General features: G+C 37.8%; 1 protein-coding gene across 6 annotated transcripts in view; it reads left to right on the forward strand.

Moving 5' to 3' along the window:
* Window positions 1–27,533, forward strand: part of FAM135A (family with sequence similarity 135 member A) — a 156,656-nt gene that overhangs the window by 9,447 nt on the left and 119,676 nt on the right. For 5 of the 6 annotated variants that reach the window (XM_024996871.2, XM_005210636.5, XM_005210639.5 and 2 more), the window contains 2 exons: window positions 12,564–12,653; window positions 14,092–14,207. In XM_024996871.2, the coding sequence (XP_024852639.1) occupies window positions 14,131–14,207 (77 nt within the window). In that variant the 5' untranslated portion in view covers window positions 12,564–12,653; window positions 14,092–14,130. Of the gene's footprint in view, window positions 1–12,563; window positions 12,654–14,091; window positions 14,208–27,533 lie in introns of those variants that run through there. The other variant, XM_024996874.2, reaches the window with a different exon arrangement.

Consider the following 27,533-nt stretch of genomic DNA (forward strand, 5'->3'; position numbering starts at 1 on the left):
TGAGAGAGATGTGTAATAAAACATGTCCAAGGAGCTGCATTTTTTAAAATAAAAACAAACTGATAAAATTAATTTGTATAATATATTTTATTTAATTCAATATATGCAAAATATTATTCAAGATGCACGCATGTTAAGTTGCTTCAGTCGTGTCTGACTCTCTGTGACCCTATGGACTGTAGCCTGTCAGGCTCCTCTGTCCATGGGATTCTCCAGGCAAGAATACTGGAGTGAGTTGCCGTTCTCTTCTCTGTATTTCAAGAGGTGGTCAATATAAAAAACGTTAATGAGATATTTACATTCTTTTGTGTACTAAGTCTCTGAAACCCAGTGTGTACATCTACAGCATATCTCAATTAGTAACTACATCTGTAACAGTTTAAGTAAAATACAGTCCTGTCTGCAATAAAGTTATGTTTAATTAAAAAATATTTACAGTGCTTCAGTGTTTGGATGTAAATGTAAAAGTAAAAATTTTAAATGCATTTCTTCAGTCATACTAGTTGAGTTTTGATTGTGTACTAAATCAAATTACTGACCACGTGTGGCTCGTGGCCGTGGTGTGGGATGGACCGGCTCTTGAGGGCCCAACTGTCTTTCAGACCAACAGATGATCTTGCTTCTTTGGGAGCAGTCTGCCTTTCCCTGAGGTATTATAAGGGGATTGTCAGGTTTGACTGTCAGAGAAATATCTCCTCAGATCTCAGAGCCATTCAGCGAACGGTTCTCGTTTCGTATCAGGGCAGTTCCTGTTTGAGGTTCCCCTGTGGCTTCTTTGGGTTGAGCGTTATAGTCTATTTAGCTAAGTTCTTTCTTAGGGACCTTGGAAATGACCCAGGGGCCTACTTGAACAGACCTCTCAGATTGCTCTGTTTAGGCTACTTTGCCAGGGCCAAGATAATAGAGCAGATGATCAGTCTCAGATTAAGTCAGGGTTCCTACAGCTTCACAAGCTCAGGTGAAAGTGACAGATCTGAGCCTGCTAGCGGACTGTGAAAGGGGCCATGGTGAAGGGAGTTCCTGACGGTGGAAAGTCTCCCAGGCACGTCTGGGTAAAAGGAAAGAAGTCCTCTCTTTGAGCTTCTTTTACTCTTGAGAGAAAACAGGCCAGAACTTCCCTGTTTGATGAAAGATCTTTGCCTAATGAACTGAGTGGCATGAAAACCTATGCTAAGTCGAAGATTACAAACTTGAAATGAATTTGCCCTGTAGAAGAATTTGATTTTAACTGCACAGCTTTTGTTTGCTTGTTTTATTTGTGTTTGTTTTTTAACTAGTCGGCAACATCTAAAATTTAGGAGAAATTTAGGTGAAAACTCTTAGAAAAAACATTTTCAGTTTCTACTTGAAAATTTAGAAGCCTGTGATCATGCTGGGCTAGCCAGGACTGTGTCGAGCTGAGTGGCAGTCCTTCCCGTAAAACAGGGAATAGGAGAGAGTCCCATAGAGCCCCTAGACTCAGAGTCCTCTGAATTTCTCTTTCCTTTCTCTTTTGTTTATTCTCCATTTCCTTTAGTCTCTTCTTTGAATTTTTTTCTTCTATCAATGTGTAAAAATAATTCTTTTTGGGTTTTTTTTTGGCGGGGGGGGGATGAAAAATAGATTTATTAGTATTACTCTGTATGTATCTGTACATGTACTGTATGTTTCCACTTAGGGAATAGTCAGTAAAAAGGGATAAATTGAGAAAAATTAGGCAGCAACTAAAGAACAAAAAGTGCAGCAAGATATGAGAGGAAAAGTGAAGGAAATTACTTTATACTGGTAATTAATTTTATCATAAAGATTTGTTCATTCATGTCTGTTTTCAGTTTATCAGTGTAATAATTCCTTTCTTCAAGTTGATTCGATTTAAATATAAAAATAATAGTAGTTAATATTTATGAAATTATTTTTGTTCAATTGCTCAGTCATGTCTGACTCTTTGTGACCCCATGGACTGCAGCACCCTAGGCTTCCCTCTCCTTTACCATCTCAGAATCATGTCCATTGAGTCGGTGATGCCATCCAACATCTCATTCGTCCTCTGTCGTCCCCTTTTCCTCCTGCCTTCAGTCTTCCCCAGCATCAGGGTCTTTTCCAGTGAGTCAGTTCTTCACATCAGGTGACCAGAGTATTGGAGCTTCAGCTTCAGCATCAGTCCTTCCAGTGAGAATTCAAGATTGATTTCCTTTAGGATAGACTGGTTTGAACTCCCTGCAATTGAGGGGACTCTAAAGAGTCTTCTCCAGTACCACAGTTCAAAAGCATCAATTCTTCCCTGCTCAGACTTATTTATGGTCCAACTCTCACATCTGTACTGGAAAAACCATAGCTTTGACTATATGGACCTTTGTCGGCAAAGTAATGTGTCTGCTTTCTAGGATGTCTAGGTTTGTCATGGCTTTTCTTCCAAAGGAGCAAGCGTCTTTTAATTTCATGGCTGCAGTCACCATCTGCAGTGATTTTTGAGCCCAAGAAAATAAAGTCTGTCACTGTTTCCATTGTTTCCCCATCTATTTGCCATGAAGTCATTGCCTAGAGAATCCCAGGGACGGGGGAGCTTGGTGGGCTGCCGTCTATGGGGTTGCACAGAGTCGGACACGACTGAAGTAACTTAGCAGCAACAGCAGCAGCAGCATGGGACCTGATGCCATGATCTTTGTTTTCTGAATTGAGTTTTTTTTCCTTTTTTTTTTTAATATATTTTATTTTATTTTTTAACTTTACAATATTGTATTGGTTTTGCCATATGGATGAATGTTGAGTTTTAAGCCAGCTTTTTTTCTCTCCTCTTTCACTTTCATCAAGAGGCTCTTTAGTTCCTCTTCGCTTTCTGCCATAAGGGTGGTGTCATCTGCATATCTGAGGTTATTGATAATTCTCCTGGCAGTCTTGATTTCAGCTTATGCTTCATCCACCCGGCATTTTGCATGATGTACTCTGCATATAAGTTAAATAAGCAGGGTGACAGTATACAGCCTTGACGTATTGCTTTCCCCATTTGGAACCAGTCTGTTCCATGTCTGGTTCTAACTGTTGCTTCTTGACCTGCATACAGGTTTCTCAGGAGGCAGGTAAGGTGGGTCTGGTATTCCCATCTCTTGAAGAGTTTTCCATATTTTGTTGTGATCCACACAGTCAAAGGCTTGGCATCGTCAATGAAACAGAAGTAGGTGTTTTTCTGGAATTTTCTTGAAAAAAATTATCTTGAGTTTTCTGGAAATCTCTCTTTTGCTATGATCCAGTGGATGTTGGCAATGTGATCTCTGGTTCCTCTGCCTTTTCTAAATCCAGCTTGAACCTCTGAAAGTTCTTGGTTCACGTACTATTGAAGCCTAGCTTGATTTTGAGCATTACTTTGCTAACATGTGAAATGAGTGCAACTGTGTAGTAGTTTGAACATTCTTTGGCATAGCCCTTCTTTGGGATTAGAATGAAAACTGACCTTTCCCAGTCCTGTGGCCACTGCTGTGTTTTCCAAATTTGCTGACATATTGAGTACAGCATTTTCACAGCATCATCTTTTAGGATATGAATAACTCAGCTGGAATTCCATCATCTCCGCTAGCTTTGTTTGTAGTGATGCTTCCTAAGGCCCGTGTGACTTCACAGTCCAAGATGTCTGGCTCTAGGTGAGTGATCACACCATTGTGGTTATCTGGGTCATGTAAGATCTTTTTTGTATAGTTTTTCTGTGTATTCTTGCCACCTCTTATTAATCTCTTCTGCTTCTGTTAGGTCCCAGCCTTTAGGTTTCTGTCCTTTATTGTGCCCATCTTTGCATGAAATGTTCCCTTGGTATCTCTTAATTTTCTTGAAGAGATCTCTAGTCTTTTCCATTCTATTGTTTTCCTCTATTTCTTTGCATTGTTCACTTTAGGAAGGCTTACCTGTCTCTCCTTGCTATTCTTTGGAACTCTGCATTCAGATGGGAATATCTCTCCTTTTCTCCTTTGCCTTTCTCTTCTCTTCTTTTCTCAGCTACTTGTAAGGCCTCCTCAGACAACCATTTTGCCTTTTTCCATTTCTTTTTCTTAGGGATGGTTTTGATCACAGCCTCCTGTACAATATTACAAACCTCTGTCCATAGTTCCTCAGACATTCTTGTCTATCAGATCTAATCCCTTGAATCTTTTTTGTCACTTCTGCTCTATAATCATAAGGGACTCGATATATGTCATACCTGAATGGTCTAGTGGTTTTTCCTACTTTCTTCAGTTTAAGTCTAAATTTGGCAATAAGGAGTTCATGATCTGAGCCAGAGTCAGCTCCAAGTCTTGTTTTTGCTGACTGTATAGAGCTTCTCCATCTTTGGCTGCAAAGAATAAAATCAGTCTGATTTTGGTATTGACCATCTGGTGATGTCCATGTGTAGAGTCTTCTCTTGTGTTGTTGGAGGAGGGTGTTTGCTATGACCAGTGTGTTCTCTTGAAAAAACTCTGTCAGCCTTTGCCTTGCTTCATTCTGTACTCCAAGGCCAAACTTGCTTGTTACTCCAGGTAGCTCTTGACTTCCTACTTTTGCAGTCCAGTCCCCTATGATGAAAAGGACATCTTTTTTTTTTTTTTGGTATTAGTTTTAGAAGATCTTGTAGATCTTCACAGAACCGTTCAGCTTCTTCTGCATTAGTAGTTGGGGCAAGGCCTTATATTACTATGATATTGAATGGTTTGCGTTGGAAACGAACTGAGGTCATTCTGTCATTTTGAGATTGCACCCAAGACTATGATGGCTACTCCATTTCTTCTTAGGGATTCTTGTCCACAGTAGTAGATATAATGGTCATCTGAATTAAATTTGCCTATCCTGGTCCATTTGAGTTCACTGATTCCTAAAATTCACTCTTGCCATCTGCTGTTTGACCACTTCCAATTTACCTTGATTCATGGACCTAACATTCTAGGTTCCTGTGCAGTATTGTTCTTTACAGCATCAGATTTTACTTTAACCACCAGTCACATCCACAACTGGACATTGTTTCCACTTTGTCTCAGCCTCTTCATTCTTTCTGGAGCTATTTCTTTGCTCTTCTGCAGTAGCATCTTGAGCACCTACTGACCTTGGGAGTTCGTCTTTCAGTGTCATATCTTTTTGCCTTTTCATACTGTTCATGGAGTTCTCAGGGTAAGAATGCTGAAGTGGTTTGCTGTTCCCTTCTCCAGTGCACCACGTTTTGTCCAAACTCTCCAACATGTCCCATCCATCGTGGGTGGCTCTTCACAGCATGGCTCAGAGTTTCATTGAGTTAAACAAGGCTGTAATCCATGTGATCAGAACAATTATACCAAAGAAGTTCTCACACTGTTGCAAAAGTTCTAGGCTCCACAACAGATTTCCCAACCTAGGGATCCAACAGAGGAACTGCATATCCCCAGGGAATCTGACTTTGAAGGTCAGCAGGATTTGATTACAGAACTTCCACAGAACTGGGGAAACAGACTCTTGGAGGGAACAACAAAACCTTTTATGCACCAGGACCCAGGAGATAGGAGCAGTGACCCCACAAGAGACTGAGCCAGACTTGCCTAAAAGTGTCCAGGAGTCTCCAGTGGAGATGTGAGTTGACAGTGGCCTGCCACGGGGTCAGTATCATTGACTACAACAGTCCTAGGAGCCATGGGTGCTGACCTAAGTCCTTTTGCAGAAATTCACCATTACCCCTACCATAGTTTGACCTCAGGCCAAATTACAGGGAAGGAACACAGCCCCACCCATCAACAGAAAATTGGATCAAAGAGTTACTGAGCATGGCCTTGCTCACCAAAGCAAGACCCAATTTTCACCACAGCCAATACTTCCAATCAGGAAGCTTCCGCAAGCTTCTCATCCTCATCCATCAGAGGGTAGACAGAGTGAAAACCAGAATCACAGAAAACTAACTAAACTGATCCCATGGATCACAGCCTTGTGTCACTCAGTGAATCAAGAAAGTGAAGTGAAGTCGTTCAGTTGTGCCCGACTCTTTGTGACCCCATGGACTGTAGCCTACCAGGCCCCTCTGTTCATGGGATTTCCATTCCAAGCAAGAAAATTGGAGTGGATTGCCATTTCCTTCTCCAGGAGATCTTCCCAACCCAAGGATTAAACCCGGGTCTCCCATATTGTCGGCAGACGCTTTACCGTCTGAGCCACCAGGGAAGTCAGTGAATCAAGACTAAGAGGTAAAAGGTGAGTCATTTGGATATCCTGGAGGGACGAGTGTCCAAGGCAACAACTGCAAAACTGCAAAAGCCCCGAAGCATTAATCTCTTTGGTGTGTTTGAGAAATAGCAAGCAGTGTGACTGGAGTGGGCCAACTTAGGACATGAGGTCAGAGAGGTGGTTGGAAGAACCAGGTTGTGTAAGGTTGTCATATAGGCCATTGTAAGGTAGTGCTACTGAACATGGTGGGAAGCCATTGGGGGTTTGGAATGGAAGAAAGATGATTTGAATTATTTTCAAATCATGTATATTGTCATATAGCATTTTATTTTATTGTTATTGTATGTAATAACATACGTAATATAAAGGATCATTTGCCTGCTTCTTTGAAAATAGCCTGAAGGGAAGACATATTACTTAGGGTATAGGTTAGGTACAGTTGCTGTGATAAAGAGTTATAAAACGAAAATCTGAGCAGTCTAGATAAATTTGACGTCTGTGCTCTATGAAACCATTCCAGAGTCCAGAATTTTTCCATCTTTCTGTTTTACCATTTTTCAGAGTTCTGTCTGAATCTGTGTGGTCGATACTAGATCACTATTAAGAAGGTATTCCAGCCTGTAGAAAAAGGAAGCAATGAAATCCAGAGCCAAGAATTTCCTTTTAAACAAGTGAGGTAGACATTACATATCTGTCTGCGGACTTCAGTTTGCAGTCCACAGAAAGGGTGGATTGGCCACACTTGCCTCAGGGCTGGTTGGGAAATGTTATCTCAGGATTGCTCATCATTCAGCAGGAAAAGAAGAAAACAGAAATGACAAGTTGTCAACCACAGTCTTGCAGTTCACCTACTGAAGTATCCATGTGTATCGTTCATCCTGCCTGTTGAAAATACTCCAGTTCCCATTGCCGAAGGAGACAGACAATCCAGGATCCATTGTACTGTTATATTAATCCAACTGAGAGAGCAGATCCACCTGTTAGATCTGCAAGTCCAGTGACCTGGAGACAAAACACAGTTACTGTTCCTCCCTTGCCCCTCCCACATACACCTGACATATAGTGGTGGATCAAAAACAGGAAAAGAATAATAAAATTTTCCATTTGGGTAAGCAAACAATGAGAGAAGTCACTGGTTGAGGCTAATGCTGGGCAGTAATGGTATAGCAGCTCTTCTGGTAAGAATGCCTATATTCATTGTACTCTGACCCCTGTCTTTGCTGTCCGGGTGTTTCTTCCTTATGTTAACCTCCATGATCACATCTGAAGTTTGTATTGAAAATTTTCCCAGTTGGGAAGGCATCTAGTTTTCATAGTTAGCTTTGTGCTATGGTAGGCTTGCCATCCTGCAAGTTACACAGTCATAGGTGTTTGCAGGTTAGCTTTTAATATCTTTGACAAATACAGTTCTCTCAAAAATATAGTAGGGTTCATTTGTGTTTGTCTCCATTCAGTTCTGGTGCCAGTGACTATAGCAAAATAGTTCTTTCCTGCTGTGGTTCTTAAGCCTGACTTATTTATTGCTTTCCTGTGCACTCAGCACTTTCTCTTTGTCTTGAAGGCATCTGAAACAGGAGGCATTGCTGAGTGGGATGGCAGCACCCTAATATAATCTTATCCACAGTGCTGTACTTCTTTGTTTCATCAGGAAGTCTTAAAAGTTCTGTGAAAAATGCCATTGGTAATTTGATAAGGATTGCATTAAATCTGTACATGGCCTTAGGTCATTTTAACAATATTGATTCTTCTAATTCAAGAACATGGTATATCTTTCCATCTGTTTTTGTTGATGTGCGTTTCTTTCATCTGTGTCTTAGAGTTTTTGGAGTACAGATCTTGCCTCTTTAGGTAGGTTTATTCCTTGGCATCTTATTCTTTTTGATGCAATGATAAATGGGATTGTTCCTTAATTTTCCTTTCTGATAGTTCACTTTTGTCTATAGAAATAGCAACAGATTTCTGTATATTAATTTAGTACCCTGCAACTTTACTGAATTCATTGATGAGTTCCATTAGTTTACTGGTAGCATTGTTAGGGTTTTCTAGAACAGAAATTTTAAGATGTGTATGAAAACACAAAAGACCTCAAATATACAAAAAAATCTTGAGAAAGAAGAGCAGAGCTGGAGGAATCATACTCCTTGACTTCAGACTATACTACAAAGCTACAGTAATCAAAACAGTATGGTACTGGCACCAAAACAGACATATAAATTGATGAAAAAGGATAGAAAACCTATATATAAACCCTTACTCTTATGTCAATTAATCAATGACAAAGGAAGAAAAATATACAGAGGAGAAAAAACAGTCTCTTCAATAAGTGTGCTGAGAAAACTGAACAATTGCATGTAAAAAAATGAAATTGCAGCATTCTCTAACTCCATATACAAAAATAGACTCAAAATGGATTAAAGACCTAAATGTAAGTTTGGATACTATAAAACTCCTAGAGTAAAACAGACCAAACACTCTAATAAATCAAAAATAAACAAATGGAACCTAATCAAACTTAGAAACTTTTACACAGCAAAAGAAACCATAAAAAAATAAAGATTTAACTACAAAATGAGAGAAAATATTTGCAAGCGATGCAACTGACAAGGGCCTAATTTTAAAATATACAAACAACTCATATGATACAGCAAAAAAAAAAAAAAAATCGGTCAGAAGACCTAAATAGACATTTCTCCAAAGGAGCCATGCAGGTGGCCAATAGGCAAATGAAAAGATCTTAACATTGTCAGCCATTAGAGAAATGAAAAGCTAAACCTCAATGAAATACCACTGCATACTGATGAGAGTGACCATCATTAAAAAGTTTACAAATAACAAATGCTAGAGAGGGTGTGGAGAAAGCATTCCCACTGATTGGCAACTTAGTGCAGCAATTATGAAAAACAGGCTGGAGGTTCCCCAGAAAACTAAATAGAATTAGTATATGATCCAATAATCTCACTCCTGGGCTATATAGCCAGACAAAACTATAATTCAAAAAGATACATGCATCTTTATGTTCTGTAGTAGCACTGTTTACAATAGTCAAGACATGGAAACTACTTAAATGTCCATTGACAGATGAATGAATGATGAAGATGTGGTATGTGTGTGTATATTAATATATATATGTGTGTATACATATACATATATATATGATGACATACTATTCAGCATAAGGAATGAAGTAAGGCCATTTACAGCAACATGGATGCAACTAGAGATTACCATACTAAGTGAAGTATGTCAGAAAAAGACACGTACCATATATCACTTATATGTGGAATTTAAAATTAAACTTATCTATAGACATATAGAACAGATTTGTGTACCAAGTGGGAGGGCTTGGGGAAGGATGGACTGGGAGTTTGGGGTTAGTAGATGCAAGTGATTACATACAGGGTAGAGAAACAACAAGGTCCTGCTGTATGGCACAGGGAACAAATAATACTCATTATCTTGAGATAAATTATAACAAAAAACAGTGGATGTATGTGTGTTTAACTGAGTCACTTTGCTGTACCATAGAAGTTAACACAACGTAAATCAACTATGCTTCAGTAAAAAATAGAAAGAAACTACAATGAGGTATTGTCTCACACCAGTCAGAATGGCCATCATCAGTAAATGTTTGCAAGGGCATGGATTAGAGGGAACCCTTCTACAGTGTTGATGTGAATGTAAATTGGTACAGCCACTATAGAGAACAGTATGGAGTTTCCTTAAAAATAATAGAGTTACCATATAATCCAGCAGTCCCACTCTGCACATATATCTGGAAAAGATGAAAACTCTAATTTGAAAAGATGCATGCAACTCACTCTTCATAGCAGCGCTATTTACGGTAGTCAAGACATGGAAGCAACCTAAATGTTCATCAACAGATAAATGGATAAATATGTGTTACATATATACATTGGAATATTCAGTTCAGTACAGTCGCTCAGTCGTGTCCAACTCTGCGACCCCATGGACTGCAGCCCACCAGGCCTCCCTATTGATCACCGACTCCCGGAGTTTACCCAAACTCCAAACAAAGTCCATTGACTTGGTGATGCCATAAAAAAGAATGAAATAATGCCATTTGCAGACATGGATGAACCTAGAGATTATCATATTAAGTGAAGTAAGTCAGATAGAGGAAGACAGATAATCATATGATATATCTTATATGTGGAATCTAAAAAAAAAAAAAAAAAAAAAGATACAAATGAACTTATTCACAAAACAAAAATAGACTCACATAGAAAACAAATTTATCTTAACCAAACGGGAAATGTTGAGGAGAAAGGAATAAATTAGGAGATTGGGATAGGAGATATAAAAACCACTATATATGAAATAAATAACAAGGACCTATTGTATAGCACAAAGAACTATATTCAATATCTTGTAAGGGATTATAATGGAAAAGAGTCTGAAAAGGAATATATATGTAATTGAGTCACTTTGCTGTATATCTGAAGTGAAAACATTTTAAATCAACTATACTTCAATAAAAAGTTTGTTTTGAAAAAAATGTCTTAATAGAAGTCTTTGGGAAAAGTACTAATAATCTTATCTCCTAATAATGCAGATATTGAAGGAGTTGACTACAGGGACCCATTTCTACTCTATTTCCTTCCATCTTTCGTTGCCAACTGGCCAGTTCTTGCCTGAATAAAGGCAGCAAAGAACCACTGGCACACATGAATGTTGTGGTTCTTTTCATATTCTTACCTTGAAGTTCTGAGGTTTTTATGGGCACCACGTTCTGTAAGTTATTGTCGGCAGCAGTTTCTGGCATGTTTTGCTCCAATATAACCAGGGTCACCATTATTTTCTTAATAGTTTTGCCTGTTACTCTGTTGCCTGGTACCCAGTGACTTAGCCAGTGCCACATATTTTAGAATTTTGTTATGACAGTTCTCTAATTCTGGTATTAATTTCTGTATTGAAGAAAAAGCTGCTGTAAAGGGATACAAAAGTGAAATGGTATAAATGAGGAAAAAAGATATTTCTTGCTCAGATAACAGGCCTACTGATACAGTGATAGAGATGCTATGTTCCCTGAAGGAAATGAAGACATGAGAGGTAAACTACCAAAATGTTGGATTTGAACTCAGATCCTAAGCCTTGTTTTAATCATTGTGCTGTACTTAATCTATATTAATCTCTTCCTGGTGGTTAGTGAGCTTTTTGAGATGTCGGGAACTTACCTCAGGGGCCTTGACCTCTTGCATTTGCTAGCTTCTAGTAAGTGTTCAATAAATGTTTGAATGATTGAATACCTATTTTATTTCTGAGTAAGTTAAGGCATAGAGACCTAACCAAACTTGACACACAGGCAGGGCTAGAACACAAGAATATATGTACAGGAGAAGCTGTCTTAGAGAAGAGACTACTTCCATGAACAGGAAATATATAAAGGCAGTATCATTTTGATCTCCTTAGAAATAGTTACTATAACAATCTTTTGATTATTAAGCTTTAACAATTAAGGAAGGTGGTAAAGTCTATATATACATGATGGAAAAAAGAAAAAAATCTATGAAGAAGTGTGAATGTGGTCTTCATTCTAACATTTTTAGTACCTAAAATAATTATACCAAAGGCAAAAGACTTTTTTTAAATTTAAGCAATAAATATTTGGAGTGTGGAAAAAAAAAACTATCCACAGTATATCCAGGCACCTTTTTTGTCAAAATATTTTAAATAGCTCATAGCATATGTGTGTATGTATATACACACACGTTTCATATCTCTCTATTTATCTGTGTGTGAAGTTTCAAAAATCATTTCTTCTACCAAGGGAATGGCATATTTTAAAATGGTGAGTTCTGCATCTTAAACATTGATAAGTTTAGGACTTCCTTGGTGGTTCCAGTGGTTGGGAATCCACCTGCCAGTGCAGGGGACACAGGCTCGGTTCCTGGTCCAGGAAGATTCCACATGCTGTGGGGCAGCTGAGCCATGTGTGAAAACTGCTGAGCCCACATGCCTAGAGCCTGTGCTCCACAGTGAGAGAAGCCACCACAGTGAGAAGCCCGTGCACTGCAACTAGAAAGTAGACCTTACTTGCTGCAACTAGAGAAAACCTACGCACGGCGGCAAAGACCCAGCACAGCCAAAAATAATAAATAAACAGAAAATTCTTAAAAAAGTGAAAAGCTTATACTGTTTTGGGTATTCATGAGGATTGTTTCTGAACCACTGAACTAAGAAAATACTCCTCTATTTATTATTGTACTTTGAAGTGTACACAGGTGAATCATAACAAAGATAATAGTTACTATTGATGTGTGAAACTGAATGAAAACAAATTTCTAACCCTTATTCCTAAGCCTTATGGAGGATATGGATCTTCTGGATAAATTGAAAGTACTAAGTAACAAAGCATAGGTTTCCTTAAAATGGACATTTGTATGCCTCTTGTTTGAGATGTTATTTTTTCTTTCTCATAGGGGGAGCACTATTATTTTAGCAAGAATCACTAACTGGAAGTGCAGCATTGGTTATTTAATGATATTAAAATGAAGTTTTGATCAGCAGAGGTAAGACGATGGCATTTCTTTTGTGTTCAATTCATAATCAAAATATTTGCTAGATTTCTATGAAGAACTGTTTTAAGAAATGCGAAGGGTCAATATTATCCCACTTGCAAGTAACAAGTTAGCCTTCCCAAGCATCATGGATGTCAGCAGAAGACTCAAGACTCCTCCTGGGTCAGAGAAAAGGACAGTTTATATGCGGGGCAATAGCAGTGGCTGGAGTACGAGGCAGCCTGCGTAAGAGTAGTTTATGTTACATGAGAGGACGCCTGAGCTGAGGGACCTGAATCTTTCGTGAGGGACAGTGAGCTTGCTGATTTATGCTTCAGAGGAGACTTAATATTTATCACACTGGACAGTAAAAAGATTTGCCCTTTACTCCAGAATGAGACACTGTCCCTGATTCCTGACGCTTTGCTAAACATGTGTCCTTGAAAAATAGTCTGAAATAAAGGCAGTCAGTGTCTCTGCTTGCAAGACATGCAGAAACATAAGGACTCTCAGAATTGTCTTTCAACACTTTCTTACTACATCAAATTGCTTTTTAAAGTATGTATTATTGATAAGGATGATTGCAGTGATGCTTTTTGAAATGGTGTGAAGATGGAAACTATTAAACTATTAATACCTAACAATAGGAGATTGTTTAAATTATAACATCATGGTATAATAGTTATTAACATAGATATTAGTAAAAATAAATGAAATAAGCAGATTAAATTAAATGTATACATAATTTGATCCTACTTTTATAGAAATTGTACAAATATATATATACAAATATAAAGAAATATGCCAAAGTATGTATTTCAGTGGATAGAATTATAAATGTTTTCTTTTTTGCTTGTCTCTCTCTTTTTGACCTCTTGAAAATGAACACTTTAGACTTTTGTAATGAGGGGGAAATTGTTTTTAATTAAAAAGTGAGTAGTCATTTAAGAACTTCACCTGACGGAGAAGAAGCTTCATAAATTTAAATGGAAATTAAAGAATGATAATTCTTTTTTTGACTCTGAGTTGCCTTTATGTGAAGTGCAGTGTAGAACTAGAAGAGAATAATTAGGTAACTTAATTTTTCTCTTAAAAAGTTACCTTTTACCTATGATAAAGTCAATAGTTACTTTGAACAATTTGCTGTATTATTTATTATCACATAGTTGTCACAAAGAGAAACAAATCTTAGAAAAGCATTCAAACAGGGCAGATCTTCTAGGGTAGTGCTGTTTAGTATTTCCTTAGTACATATGTATAGTGAGTACATATGTATAGATTCTGGTGCTGTACAGTCGGATCAAGCTAAGTTAGGAGCACTAAATGAATTGTCTTCATTTTTATTTCCTGCCTGCATATCATACTCTGAAATATGTTTAATGTTAGTGATTTTGTAAGTTGGCATTTTTTTTGTGCTTCTCATGATTTTTTTTCCCCTACTTTAACCAAGGTGCTGTTACCAGATTTGTCTTCTGAGTATAAACTAAAAATGACTGAAGTTCAAGCAATGGTAGAATTCTCCGTGGAGCTAAACAAGTTCTACAATGTGGATTTATTTCAGAGAGGGTTTGTATTTTAATGTGAAAATTATGTATTTTGCATAAGATAAATTGTACAGTTTTCATTTAAATTTAAGTACATACTTTTGTTTGAGCATATATAAAGAAAACAATGAGCTATGTTCAAGGATTTTCTTAGTGAAATTTTATTTCTAAATAAATGAGTATTATTCCTATGGATTTAATGAAGATTCTGGATATATTTAACTTATGCTTATGAATTTGTGCTGAGCATTGAGAGGACTTCACTGAAAATTGATAAGAAAGATTTCATTTCTGCTTTTTTAAAAGATGACAGTGTGTGGGCTTTCAAAAAAGCAGAATATACACACACAATATACATACACAAAATAGCTTAGTAGGAATACAATATGATGACTCTTTAAAAAGTATATATAGAAAGTGCTCTAGAAATCAGAAGCGAAAGACCTCTTTCTGGTAGCACGTCAGGAAAGGCCCATGACAGGGGGATAGGGTCAAAGCATGGGTAAGAGTGATAGGGAGAGGATAAGGTGGAAGAGCCTCTTGGTGGGAGAAAACATTGTGAATCCAGTCTTGGAAATAGGAATGAGCATGTTATTTTAGAGTCCTAAGAGGCTGGATATTTTCTGGTAGAATTGCAGAAGAAAAGACAGCAGAGGAGAGGTTATGTTTGTGAAGGGCTTTTGTTGTCTGGAGGAGAGTTGATACTAGGGATTGGGGTAGCCACTGGTGGTTTCCAAGAATGGATGACATGGTCACCATTATTACAGTTAGTACTTACTGGCATATGGAGAGCATGATGATACTGAATGGATGGTCTGGCAGAAGAAATAGAGGCCCAGGGGCAGGGTAGAGGGGCTCACAATATCTCAGGACATAAACCTGAATCTCTACGCTGGGGATGGTAGTGGTAGGGCCATGACTGGGGAGATGATGAAAGAAATAATCCTATTGTTGATTGTTTATCTCGGCTTTGCCATCTTGTTGAAAAAACAAAGACAGCTGTGCTCTGCACCACATGGTCTCTCACCCATCAGCAGGACAGCCTGGGCTTGTCCCCCTGGCAGAGGGGGAGTCCAGGAAAGTGAGCAGAAGGTGTAGGGTCCCCTCACTGACACAGAGCCTTCCCAGTGCTGGGCTGGTGGCTCTTTGGCCAGTGAAACCTCTGTAAAACTTGATGGGAATTCTGCATGTCTGGCATGGTTGATTCCATGCTCTGAAACCCACACCCACACTTGTTTAGTGAGACGTGACTGCTCTCTAGATGAATCACTACTGTGTAGAGATCAGAATTCTGTGGGATCCTGCCCTTGAACTTCCTAAAAGCCCTTTTGTCAAGCTGAAAATGTCTACTTAGACACTGCCCTTAGCGCTTTTGGAGATCTTAAGAAAGGGATTAACAGGCATACCCTTGATTAGATCTTTGTATGAAGTTTTATTTTCCAAACCAGGAAGTCTTGGTTCCTCTCTGTTTTCTCTAGATTCTGCTTATAAAATGACCAGGTGTTTCTTTAGCTCATCTCTTTCTTGCAGAACCTTACTGTATGGCTTGGAGCAACCAGGTGACATTTTCAGCATTCTGCCAGAAAATTAGCTTGCTCAAGCCAAAAAGTTTCTTTTAAATACAGTCTAACTTCTTTTAAGTTATTGTTTGAAAGCACAGTCATCAAAAATTTATCACTACAAAACATGGGTCACTGTTTTTTAAGTCTCATATAGTTTCCTCATTATTTTTCTTGCCTTTGTAACTGTAACTACTACTTTGGTCCCAAAGTCAATGACACATATTTTGTTTTTATTAGTACCAATTTCTGTATTAGTTATTTATTGCAACAGTAATGCAGCTAACAAAAAACCCAAAGCCTCAGTGGCATCACAATGGTAAACATTTATTTCAGCTCACAGATCTGTGGATCAGCTGGATGGTTGTGCTAATCTGGGTTGGCTGGGCTCGCTCGCAGTCGGCTGGCAGGGAGCTGCATGGTATAGAACGGACTCACCTGGGTGCACTCATCTCTGCTCTATCACCTCTCATCCTGCAGTGTTATTCTCACTGAGGAGGCAGGAGTCCAGAGAGACAGAGAAACCTTACAAAAAGACCTAGGCTTTGCACTAGCTCACTGTCTTCTCTGCCACAGCATACTGCCTAAAACAAGTGGTCAGGACAGCCCAAAGGGATGGGGACCTGCACCCTACTTGTTGATGGGAATCTTACTGTGAGAGGCATGGATACGAGGATGGGTGAAAAAAAACTGAGGACCTTTAAAAGTCTCCCATGCACTTTACTGTTTTTTGGGGATTGTTATTGATTTCTGTGAGACCTTTTGAGGTTATTAAGTGAAAGCAAAAGTTGCTCAGTTGTATCTGACTCTGCGACCCCATGGACTACACAGTCCCTGGAATTCTTCAGGCCAGAATACTGGAATGGGTAGCTTTTCCCTTCTCCAGGGGATCTTCCCAACCCAGGGATCAAACCCAAGTCTCTCGCCTTGCAGCTGGATTCTTTACCAGCTGAGCCACCAGGGAAACCTAAGAATACTGGAGTGGGTAGCCTATCCCTTCTCCAGCGGATCTTCCTGACCCAGGAATCGAACTGGGGTCTTCTGCATTGCAGGCAGATTCTTTACCAACTGAGCTATGAGGTTATTAGGAGTACGATTTAATAACTGATTCCATGTGGAGGATATTGCAGAGACAGAAAAAACATTAAAAAATAGTATGTGGAGGTATGTCTTTACATGATGTCGAGGATTACTTTGAAATAGCTCAGCAAGAAAAAATTACGTATGAATCAAATGTGGCAAAATCTTTTTCATTGGTGGAAAATGGGCAGTGGGCTTTGAGTTCACTGCTCTACTTTTTACAAATTTGGAATTTTTAATAAAAAATTTAAATGATAATGCTGAAGTTTTGCATCACATTTACTTGGACAGTATTAGTGATACTGATGTACATAATGAAGTTACAAGGGATCGTAGTGTGGAATTTAAGGTTGGATCATTTTGTTAGGTTGAGTGTGAGGTAAGATCCAAGTAGAGATAGTTCATAATTGAAGATATGGAACTGGAAATACGGTCTAAGTGAACTTCTCTTCCATCTTACTGTCAGCCATCATCAGCATAGCACGTATGATTGCTGCTTTCATTTATTTTCTGTTATTCTGCAATCTAGTTTCCACATCCATTGAGGACTCTTGAAGAATGTAGTTACTGGTCTTTGAAAAATCTAGTAATTAGAGGCTTATTGTTTTTAGATATATTACTTGACTTGTTTATTTGTAAGAATGTTTTTGAGGATATAATTTAGTCTTTTTTCTATTCTGATTTAATTAGTTCGTACCTTTTAAATCTTTGCTTTATGCTTCTTATTGTGCCTTTACTGCCTTTGCCATATAAGTCAGTTAACTTGGAGCTTGTGTTTGCTATAATGTTAAGTAATTGTCAGTTTTGGTATATAAACAGATACATTTATTTAAATTTGTATTTAAATGCTAGGAAATAAAATACCTCTTTTCCAGTTTATTTTCTGTATGTGAAATGACTTTTTAGGAGACTGAGATGAGAAACTTAAAAATTCAAGTAATGAAATGGAGGCAGACCTCAGAAATACTGCAGGTTCAGCTTCTGAACACCTCAGGAAAGTGGGTATCACAGTGAAGTCATGTGAAGTTTGTGGTTGCTCAATGCATATAAACGTGATGTTTATACTAAACTGTAGTCTGTTATGTCTAAAAATACAGTGTACATACTGTAAGTAAAAAGTACCTTAATGCTAGAAAATGCTAACCATCATCTGAGCTTTCGGTGAAGCGTAATCTTTTTGTAGTAGTCACGTCAAAGATTAACTATCACAGATCACCATAGCAAATATAATAGCAATGAAAGTGAAATTTTGTGAAAATGACCACAGTTTCTGTGGCACAGAGACACAAAGTGAGCAAATGCTGTTGGGAAAATGGCACCAATAGGCTGCTCAGCACAGAGTTACCACAAAACTTCAATTCGTAAAAAACACATGATCCACAAGGTGTAGTAAACTGAAGTGTGATAAAATGAGATCTGCCTGCAGTCCTGTGGAGTATTTTACTTCGATGTTTTAAAAATAACATCAATAACTGAAGAGCGCTGGAGTCATAGCCCAGCAGGAACTAAATGGAAGTGGAGTGTGAGTAAGCACCACTTGTGCATGTTTGGTAACAGTATTTGTCCTGCACGTCCCTAGGGCTGAGTGTTTTAACTTTGTCACTGTTGTTACACGATAAGAAAGCAGTTAGACACCTGCTTATTTAACTTATATGTAGAGCACATCATGAGAAACGCTGGGCTGGAAGAAGCACAAGCTGGAATCAAGATGCCGGGAGAAATAGCAATCACCTCAAATATGCAGATGACACCACCCTTATGGCAGAAAGCAAAGAGGAACTAAAGAGCCTCTTGATGAAAGTGAAAGAGGAGAGTGAGAAAGTTGGCTTAAAGCTCAACATTCAGAAAACTAAGATCATGGCATCTGGTCCCATCACTTCATGGGAAATAGTTGGGGAAACAGTAGAAACAGTGTCAGACTTTATTTTTCTGGGCTCCAAAATCACTGCAGATGGTGACTGCAGCCATGAAATTAAAAGATGCTTACTCCTTGGAAGGAAAGTTATGACCAACCTAGATAGCATATTGAAAAGCAGAGACATTACTTTGCCAACAAAGGTCTGTCTAGTCAAGGCTATGGTTTTTCCAGTGGTCATGTATGGATGTGAGAGTTGGACTGTGAAGAAAGCTGAGTGCCAAAGAATTGATGCTTTTGAACTGTGGTGTTGGAGAAGACTCTTAAGAGTCCCTTGAACTGCAAGGAGATCCAACCAGTCCATTCTAAAGGACATCACTCCTGAGTGTTCATTGGAAGGACTGATGCTAAAGCTGAAACTCCAATACTTGGGGCACCTCATGCGAAGAGTTGACTCATTGGAAAAGACCCTGATGCTGGGAGGGATTGGGGGCAGGAGGAGAAGGGGACGACAGAGGATGAGATGGCTGGATGGCATCACCGACTTGATGGACATGAGTTTGAGTGAACTCTGGGAGTTGATGATGGAAAGGGAGGCCTGGTGCGCTTCCATTCATGGGGTTGCAAACAGTCAGACACGACTGAGCGACTGAACTGAACTGAACTGAAACTCCAGGCAGGCACAGAGAGAGAACATGTGACATCTGATTAGGTCCGTTTTTACCATAATTACATCATTGTTTCCTTAATGGTAAACAAATAGTCAAGATACTAACAATATAAAGAAAAACTACCTTTATTTTCATTTTAATCTGTTCTTTTTTAAAATATGGTAGATTGTAAACTCTGGAAAACAAAATTGAGACTCTAAAGCATTGATTATAAATTTGATGTTATTTAATGGATGTATGTCTTATAAATGAGTGCTATGAGAGCTCAGTATAATTACCTTGTTTTGAGTTTATTTACTAGCAATACATGATTTCAAAATGGTGGTCTTCCCAAATGACTCTTTCAAAATTCATTTAAGAGGGCTTAAAGCGGGGAGGAAATTTTGCTTTTTAAATATACGTGGAAGATTGTTGTTTGGACTTCTGCTCTCAGCCGCATAAAGGATATGAAAGTGGGATTAAATTGAAGATATAACAACTAAAGTTAGGTATTAAACTGGAGGGGAAATTTCCTCTCTTCGGAGACCACTGAAAAATTGTTAGAACTTTTTTTTCTGGAATTCGTTAGGATATTGCTATCTGTCGTACTCATCTGCACAGTTTGTTACTAATTCAAGAAAAGGTGAAATACTTTTGCCAAAATATAAATTAATGCGCTGCTTTCTTCAGTGAGAAAGTCTTGCTTAAAGAAAAACAAAGGACTAACTAAAATTGTGTGCTCTGAGATAGGGTTGATTTACTTTATTTCACTGCAGATTGATAACATGTCACAAAGATGCACCTGTGTACATACCACAGTTTAAAGAACACAGCTTTAGAATTAGTGAATGGCTTTTAGAATGGAGTTGACTTTAATTCATTTCAGAAGGAGGCAAATGGACTAGCCTTGCATGCATGCATGATGCTAAGTTGCTATAGTCATGTCTGACTCTGCAACCCCTTGAACTGCAGCCCCCCAGGCTCTCTGGCATTGGATTCTCCAGGCAAGAATACTGGAGTGGGGTGCCATACCCTCCTCCAGGGGATCTTCCCAACACAGGGATCGAACTCACATGTCTTATATCTCCTACATTGGCAGGCTGATTCTTTACCACTAGCATCACTTGGCAAACTGGGACTAGCATTCAGTTCAGTTCAGTTGCTCAGTTGTATCCGACTCTTTGCGACCCCATGAATCGCAGCATGCCAGGCCTCCCTGTCCATCACCAACTCCCGGAGTTCACTCAGACTCACGTCCATCGAGTCAGTGATGCCGTCCAGCCATCTCATCCTCTGTCATCCCCTTCTCCTCCTGCCTCCAATCCCTCCCAGCATCAGAGTCTTTTCCAATGAGTCAACTCTTCGCATGAAGTGGCCAAAGTACTGGAGTTTCAGCTTTAGCATCATTCCTTCCAAAGAAATCCCAGGGCTGATCTCCTTCAGAATGGACTGGTTGGATCTCCTTGCAGTCCAAGGGACTCTCAAGAGTCTTCTCCAACACCACAGTTCAAAAGTATCAATTCTTTGGCGCTCAGCCTTCTTCACAGTCCAACTCTCACATCCATACATGACCACAGGAAAAACCATAGCCTTGACTAGACGGACCTTTGTTGGCAAAGTAATGTCTCTGCTTTTGAATATGCTATCTAGGTTGGTCATAACTTTCCTTCCAAGGAGTAAGCGTCTTTAGTATATAGGTTCTCATAAACCAGTTTAATTACATACCTATAGCTACAACTGCTTTTCCCATGCAGTCCTACACCATTTCCTTGTCATAAGCTATATTACTGCAAGGTGAGTAATATATTATGATTTGGAAATAAAGAAGAACAAGGATATGGACTTAGAAATTGTTTTCTTAAATTGTAGTAACATCGCAAGTTAGTGGAACTGAAATCCTCTTAGGAAAGGTTTGTGGAACCCTAGAAACTAGATTCCATACCACAGTCTTTAAATGCTCTGAACTAAATAAATCTTAAATCCTTTCCATTAATGATTCTGAGGTTGTTAAACTCATGGGAAGTTTATAGTTTGATTTTAAAATGACTGTCAGCCAAAAGAGAAAATTACATGCTGATTTTTTTGGATTATTGACATTGGTTACAACCTTGGAAAAGATAATCCCTTGCCTATAATGTCATGTATATGTTGTGTAAATTTCAAAAAATTGGGGACTTCTGATTAAGTGGTGCTGATTGGGACTCACAACAAACTGCTTCAAGTTTTCTTCAAGGCCTTCAAAAGTGTCTAAAATTGTCTGTTTTTTCAGTAAGATATAAGAACTGAGAATATTCTATAAGAAGTTAATCAGTTTTTCATATTAATGAATCAGCCACTCTGTAGTCAGAAAGTTTGTTTTCTCAAAAGCAGTTAGCATCAGTTATTAGACTATTTCTGAATCTTTAGATTTCTCTCATTGTTGTGTCCTATCTCATTTTTAAAAAGTGATACCATGGTATAAGTCTGCCATTTGTGGCCTGTGTGAAACAGGACGTCTGCATTCTTTGAAGAGTCATAAGGACAGAATTGATAGTGATTAGGATCCCCAAAATTAGCCAGTACTGGCCTTGATTGACCTGTGTTTGAAGTATAAATACAGAAAAATTAAATTATGAACTGTGAAAAAAAATATGGAAAACAAAGAAAAATAGTGTAATGTTAATGTTGTCAATTAACTAGAAGGAAATCTTTCCATTAAAGGACAGTTTTTATTATAAGAAACGTCTACACGAAAATCAAAGCGTAAATGACTTTAATGTAATGCAAACAAACACCTGTGGGAGGAGAAACATGAAACTTACGAGTTTGTGTACTCACAAATTCAAATTTAATGTTTCCATATTAATGCAAATGATTAAATTATGAAACAGTTTACACAAAGACGAATTTATTTATGGATCAAATATTACTTAACCCGGGGACTGTCTGTATGGATTTTATGAGAGCTCCACTTGTAAACAACAAGATATTCTCAAACAGGTAACCAGTGAATTCACCTCAGTAATAAACAAGAATAGATCTTTCCTGATCTTAATAAAAACTTTTTGAGACAGCAAGTGAGCCGTTTATTTTCTTGACAAAATTAAAGGATAGATTTTAAATGTTAACATATTGGGGTAAAAAGTTTACATTTCAAAAATTAAAGAGTTCTCTAGGTATCCGGTTTCAAAAGATTTTACCTAAAAAGAAATATGAATCTACTCAAACTTTTTTATTAAATTACTCATGATCCTACAACAACACAATATCCCCTTCAGGAAAAATACAGTGACCACAGTATTCTGTCTTTAGTAACAGTTGGAAGATGTTCTAAGAAAATACTGCATCTTAGAAAATATACTCTCTATTTACTCTTTTTGAGTATATTACTTATGATATGTTCTGAACAACAGGAGAGGGAGTAAAAATTTAGAACTCTAAGGAAGTTGTAATAGGGAATTGGCTTTGAAACATTAAAATGATAAAATAAGTCAAATAATACATTTATCAAGTTAAATCTTAGGGTTCTGTAAATTTTGCTCATTTTGAACAGATTAGTGAATTGGTTCTCTAGAGTTATTAATAAAATATGGAAAAGGAGAATGATGGTAAGAGGAGTAATTGTTAAATTTGGCATCTTGCCTAAATGTAAAGCAAAATTTTAAAAAATGTATTTCTATAAAATCTTATAGCTGTATACTAATGTTTCTGAAAAGTTTAATTGCTTTCTAATGAAATTAAAGGTTAAATGTGGTTATTGGGGAAAAAAAAAATAAGCAGGCTAACCAGCATTAACATAGCACATTAAAGAACGGAAAACATCAGCAACATCAAAAACTATAGAATAAGATGACAAATACAAACATTTAAAATTATTGTGACCATAAATTTACCATAAATAGTTTTAAGTTTTCCTGTTTAAAAGCAGACTTTTGGATTTTAAATATCCGGTATTTTGAGAACAGATACCTACAAATTAAAAATTCTTGATGAATTGAAGCTTTTATCATTATGAAGGGAAATGATTGGCAAAGGAAATGGCAGTCCACTCCAGTATTTTTGCCTAGAGAATTCCATGGACAGAGGAGCCTGGTTGGAGTCCATGGGATTGCAGAGTCAGACTTGACTGAAACGACTTACCACATCATTTATGAAAATACTTTTATGTCCTAATAATGCTTTTTGCTTTTAACTGTGTTCTAATATTAATATTGTAACATCAGTTTTCTTTTGGTTAGCATTTGCAAAGTGTACCTTTTACCATTCTTTTATTTTCAAACTTTCTGTATCCTTGTATTTTAGCTTTGTTGTAAACAACATACAGTGGTATTTCTTTTTTCATTCTTTAGAACATTCTTTGTTTAACTGGAACATTTAGTCCATTTATAGTTAATGTGATTGTTGATAATGTTTGTCTTTCTATCCATTATCTTATATTTTGTGCTTTTTATAGTCCCTCTTATATTTTTTTCCCCATCTCTCTCTCTCTCTCTTTTTCATGTTCTGATTTCTGCAGAGATCTTCAGGTTTATTCTTTGAGAGAGATTTTCCTTTTCTTATGTCTGGCCCTTGGAAAATACCAATCTAGGACCACCTTTGTTTCTTGAAGGAAAATTTTGAAACACATCAAAGTATAGTAAACATATATATACCAAACATCTAGCCAATAATTATCAAAGTTTTTTCCTCTTTATTTTACCTCCTTATTTCTTTTTTCAATATCTCTAACGCAGGAAGGCTTTTGTTTTTGAAAATCTGCAAAGTCATTATCACACTTAAAGAAATTTAAAAAATAATTTCTTGGTATCAAATAAAACAGGGTTCTCATTTCTTCATTCATCTTATAAATGTTATTTTATAATTTATGTTTGATTCAGTATCCCACCAAAATTTATAGGTTGCATTTGAATGTTAATGTCTCTTAAATTTTTTTTTTTTAATTTATAATAGCTCAGTTTAGGCTTAATTAAATTCTGATAGTTTTTGAGAAAAATCATTCATAGGTACGTAGAAGGCAGTGGCAACCCACTCCAGTACTCTTGCCCGGAAAATCCCATGGATGGAGGAGCCTGGTAGGCTGCAGTCCATGGGGTGGCTAAGAGTCAGACACGACTGAGCGACTTCACTTTCACTTTCACTTGCATGCATTGGAGAAGGTAATGGCAAACCCACTCCAGCGTTCTTGCCTGGAGAATCCCAGGGACAGTGGAGCCTGGTGGGCTGCTGTCTCTGGGGTCACACAGAGTCGGACACGACTGAAGCAACTTAGCAGCAGCAGTTCATAGGTGATGCTGTGTTTTTCCTGTTACATTACACCTGAGGGCATAACATGTCTCTTTTCATAAATTTGAGTAAGGTGTTGTCAACCTGATACATCTATTATGAAGTTCCACATCACTTAATTGGTAGTACCTATTGATAACTTTTGTCCAGAGTCATTGTTTTATATTACTAAGGCTTACAAAATGATGATATTCTATTATTTCTTCTGCACTTATTGGCTGTAATTCTGTGACGAATTTTACCTCATTAACTGTTTGGTTACTTTGAAATACAGTTTATCCTGTAGAAAGAAAGGCATGGCACATGTTTTATTCTTTTCCTTATTTATTAGTTTTCAGAATATTGTGTTGTTGCCCTAGCATCTTTCAAATATTTTAAGTTTTTATTTAGTACAGGCATACCTTGGAGATATTGTGAGTTCAGTTCCAGATCATCACAATAAATCGAATTTCACAATAAACACATTCCCAGGAATTTTTTTATTTCCTGGAGTATGTAAAAGTTGTTTATACTGTAGTCTGAAAAATTAAATGTGCAATAGGATTGTGTCTAGAAAAACAATGCACGTACTTTATTTAAAAATACTTTACTGCTAAAAAATGCCAACCATCATGTGAGCCTTCAGTGAGTTGTAATCTTTTGGCTGCTGGTCTTTCCGTAGTGTTAATGGCTGCTGACTGATCAGGATGATGATAGCTCAAGGTTGGCATGGTAATATGACAAAATAAGACAGTGAAGTGTGCCCCATTGGTTGACTTCCTTTCACCAACCATTTCTCTGTAGCACTGAGCAATGTTTGATACCATTTTCTCTGCAATAGAACTTCTTTCAGAATTGAAGTTAATCCTTTCAAACCCTATCCCTACTTCATTAACTAAGCTTAATATTCTAAATCCTTTATTGTCATTTCAACAGCCTTCACAGCATCTTTGGTAGATTCCATCTCAAGAAACCACTGCCTCTGCTCATCCATAAAAAGCAACTCCGTTTCCATTAAAGTTTTATCATGAAATTGCAGTAATTTAGGCACATCTCAGGCTCCACTTCGAATTCTGGTTCTCTTGCTGTCTTAACCACATTTGCATCTTAGTCCCTCTACTGAAGTTTCAAACCCCACAAAGTCATCCATGAAAGTTGGAATCAGCTTCTTCCAAACTCCTTATTTTATATTTTCTAAACATTTATTTATTTCTTTGGCCTTACCAGATCTTAGTTGCTACACTCACGCTCTTTAGTTGCAGCATGTGGGATCTGATTCCCTGACCAGGTATCAAACTCTGGGCTTCCTACATTGGGAGCAAAGAGTCTTAGCCACTGGCTCACCAGGGAAGGCCCCAACTCCTATTTTAATATTGGTGTTTTGACCTCTTCCCATAAATCATGAATATTCTTAATGGCATCTAGAATGATTAATTCTTTCTGGAAGGTTTTCAATTCACCTTGCACAGATCCACCAGAGGAATTACTGTCTCTGGAAGCTATAGCCTTACTCCTTGATCCATAGGCTGCAGAATAGATGTTATGTTCTCAGTAATGAAAACAACTTTAATCTTGTTGTTCATCAGAGCTCTTAGGGAACCAGGTACATTTTCAGTGAGCAGTAACATTTTGAAAGTCATCTTTTTTTCTGGGCAGTAGGTTCCAACAGTGGGCTTAAAATATTCAGTAAATCATATTGTAAGCAGATGTTATGTCATCCAGTCTTTGTTGTTACATATATAAAGCACCAGCTGAGATTTAGCTCTAGAACTTTCAGAATGGTAAATGGGCATTGACTTCAAGTTAAGTCACCAGCTGCATTAGCTCCTAACAAGAGAATCAGCCAGTTCTTTGATGCTTTGAAGCCAGGCATTGACTTCTCTCCAGCTATGAAACTTCTAGATAGCATCTTTTTCCAATAGAAGACTGTTTTGTCTGCATTGAAAATCTGTTGTTTAGAGTAGCCATCCTCATGAATTGTCTTAGCTAGATCTCCTGGGTGACTTCAAGTGCAAGCTTCACCTTGCACTTCTATGTCATTGAGTTGGCCTTTTTGCTTAAATGTCATGAACCAGCCTCTGCTGGCTTCAAACTTCCCTTCTACAGCTTCCTTGCTTCACTCAGCCTTTGTAGAATTGAAGGTATTTAGGGCCTTGCTCTGGTTTTAGACTTTGGCAAAAGGGAATGGTATAGCTGGTTTCATCTTCTCTTCAGACCACTAAAACATTCTTCATATCAACAGTAAGGTTGTTTGCTTTCTTTTCATTCATGTGTTCACTGGAGTAGCACTTGTAAATTTCTGTCAGGGCTTTTCCTTTGAATGTACAGCTTGGCTATCTGTTTGGCACAAGAGGCTGAGTTTTCTCCCTTGAACGTGCCTTCCTCACTAAGCTTTTGATTTAAAGTGAAAAACAACCAGCTCTTCCTTTCACTTAGAGGCCATTGTAGGATTATTAATTGGCCTAATTTCAATATTGTGTGTCTTAACTGAGAGGCTTGGGGAGAAGGAGAGGGGAGGGGTACAGCCAGTTGGTAGAGCTCTCAAAACACACACAGTATTTATTAGTTCAGTGTCTTTTTTTTTTTTTTTAATTTCCTGTTAAAAAACATTTGGCCCAATTTTATTTATTTATACTTTTTGGCCACATGGCATGGGGGATCTTAGTTCCCCAACCAGAGATCAAACCTGTGCCTCCTGCAGTGGAAGCAGAGTCTTAGCCACTGGACTGCCAGAAAAGTTTCAGTTCACTGCCTAATATGAGTGGTTCCTGGTACCACAAAACAATGACAAGAGTAACATCAAAGTTCACTGATCACAGATCACCGTAACAAATACAATAACAATGAAAAAGTTTGAAATACAGCCTGAATTATCAGAATATGACACTGGGACACAAAGTGAGTGAATGCTATTGAGAAAATCATGCCAATAGACACTTGACGCGTGGTTGCTACAAACCTTC

The sequence above is a fragment of the Bos taurus genome, chromosome 9, assembly GCF_002263795.3.
Source record: "Bos taurus isolate L1 Dominette 01449 registration number 42190680 breed Hereford chromosome 9, ARS-UCD2.0, whole genome shotgun sequence".
Lineage (NCBI taxonomy): Eukaryota > Metazoa > Chordata > Mammalia > Artiodactyla > Bovidae > Bos > Bos taurus.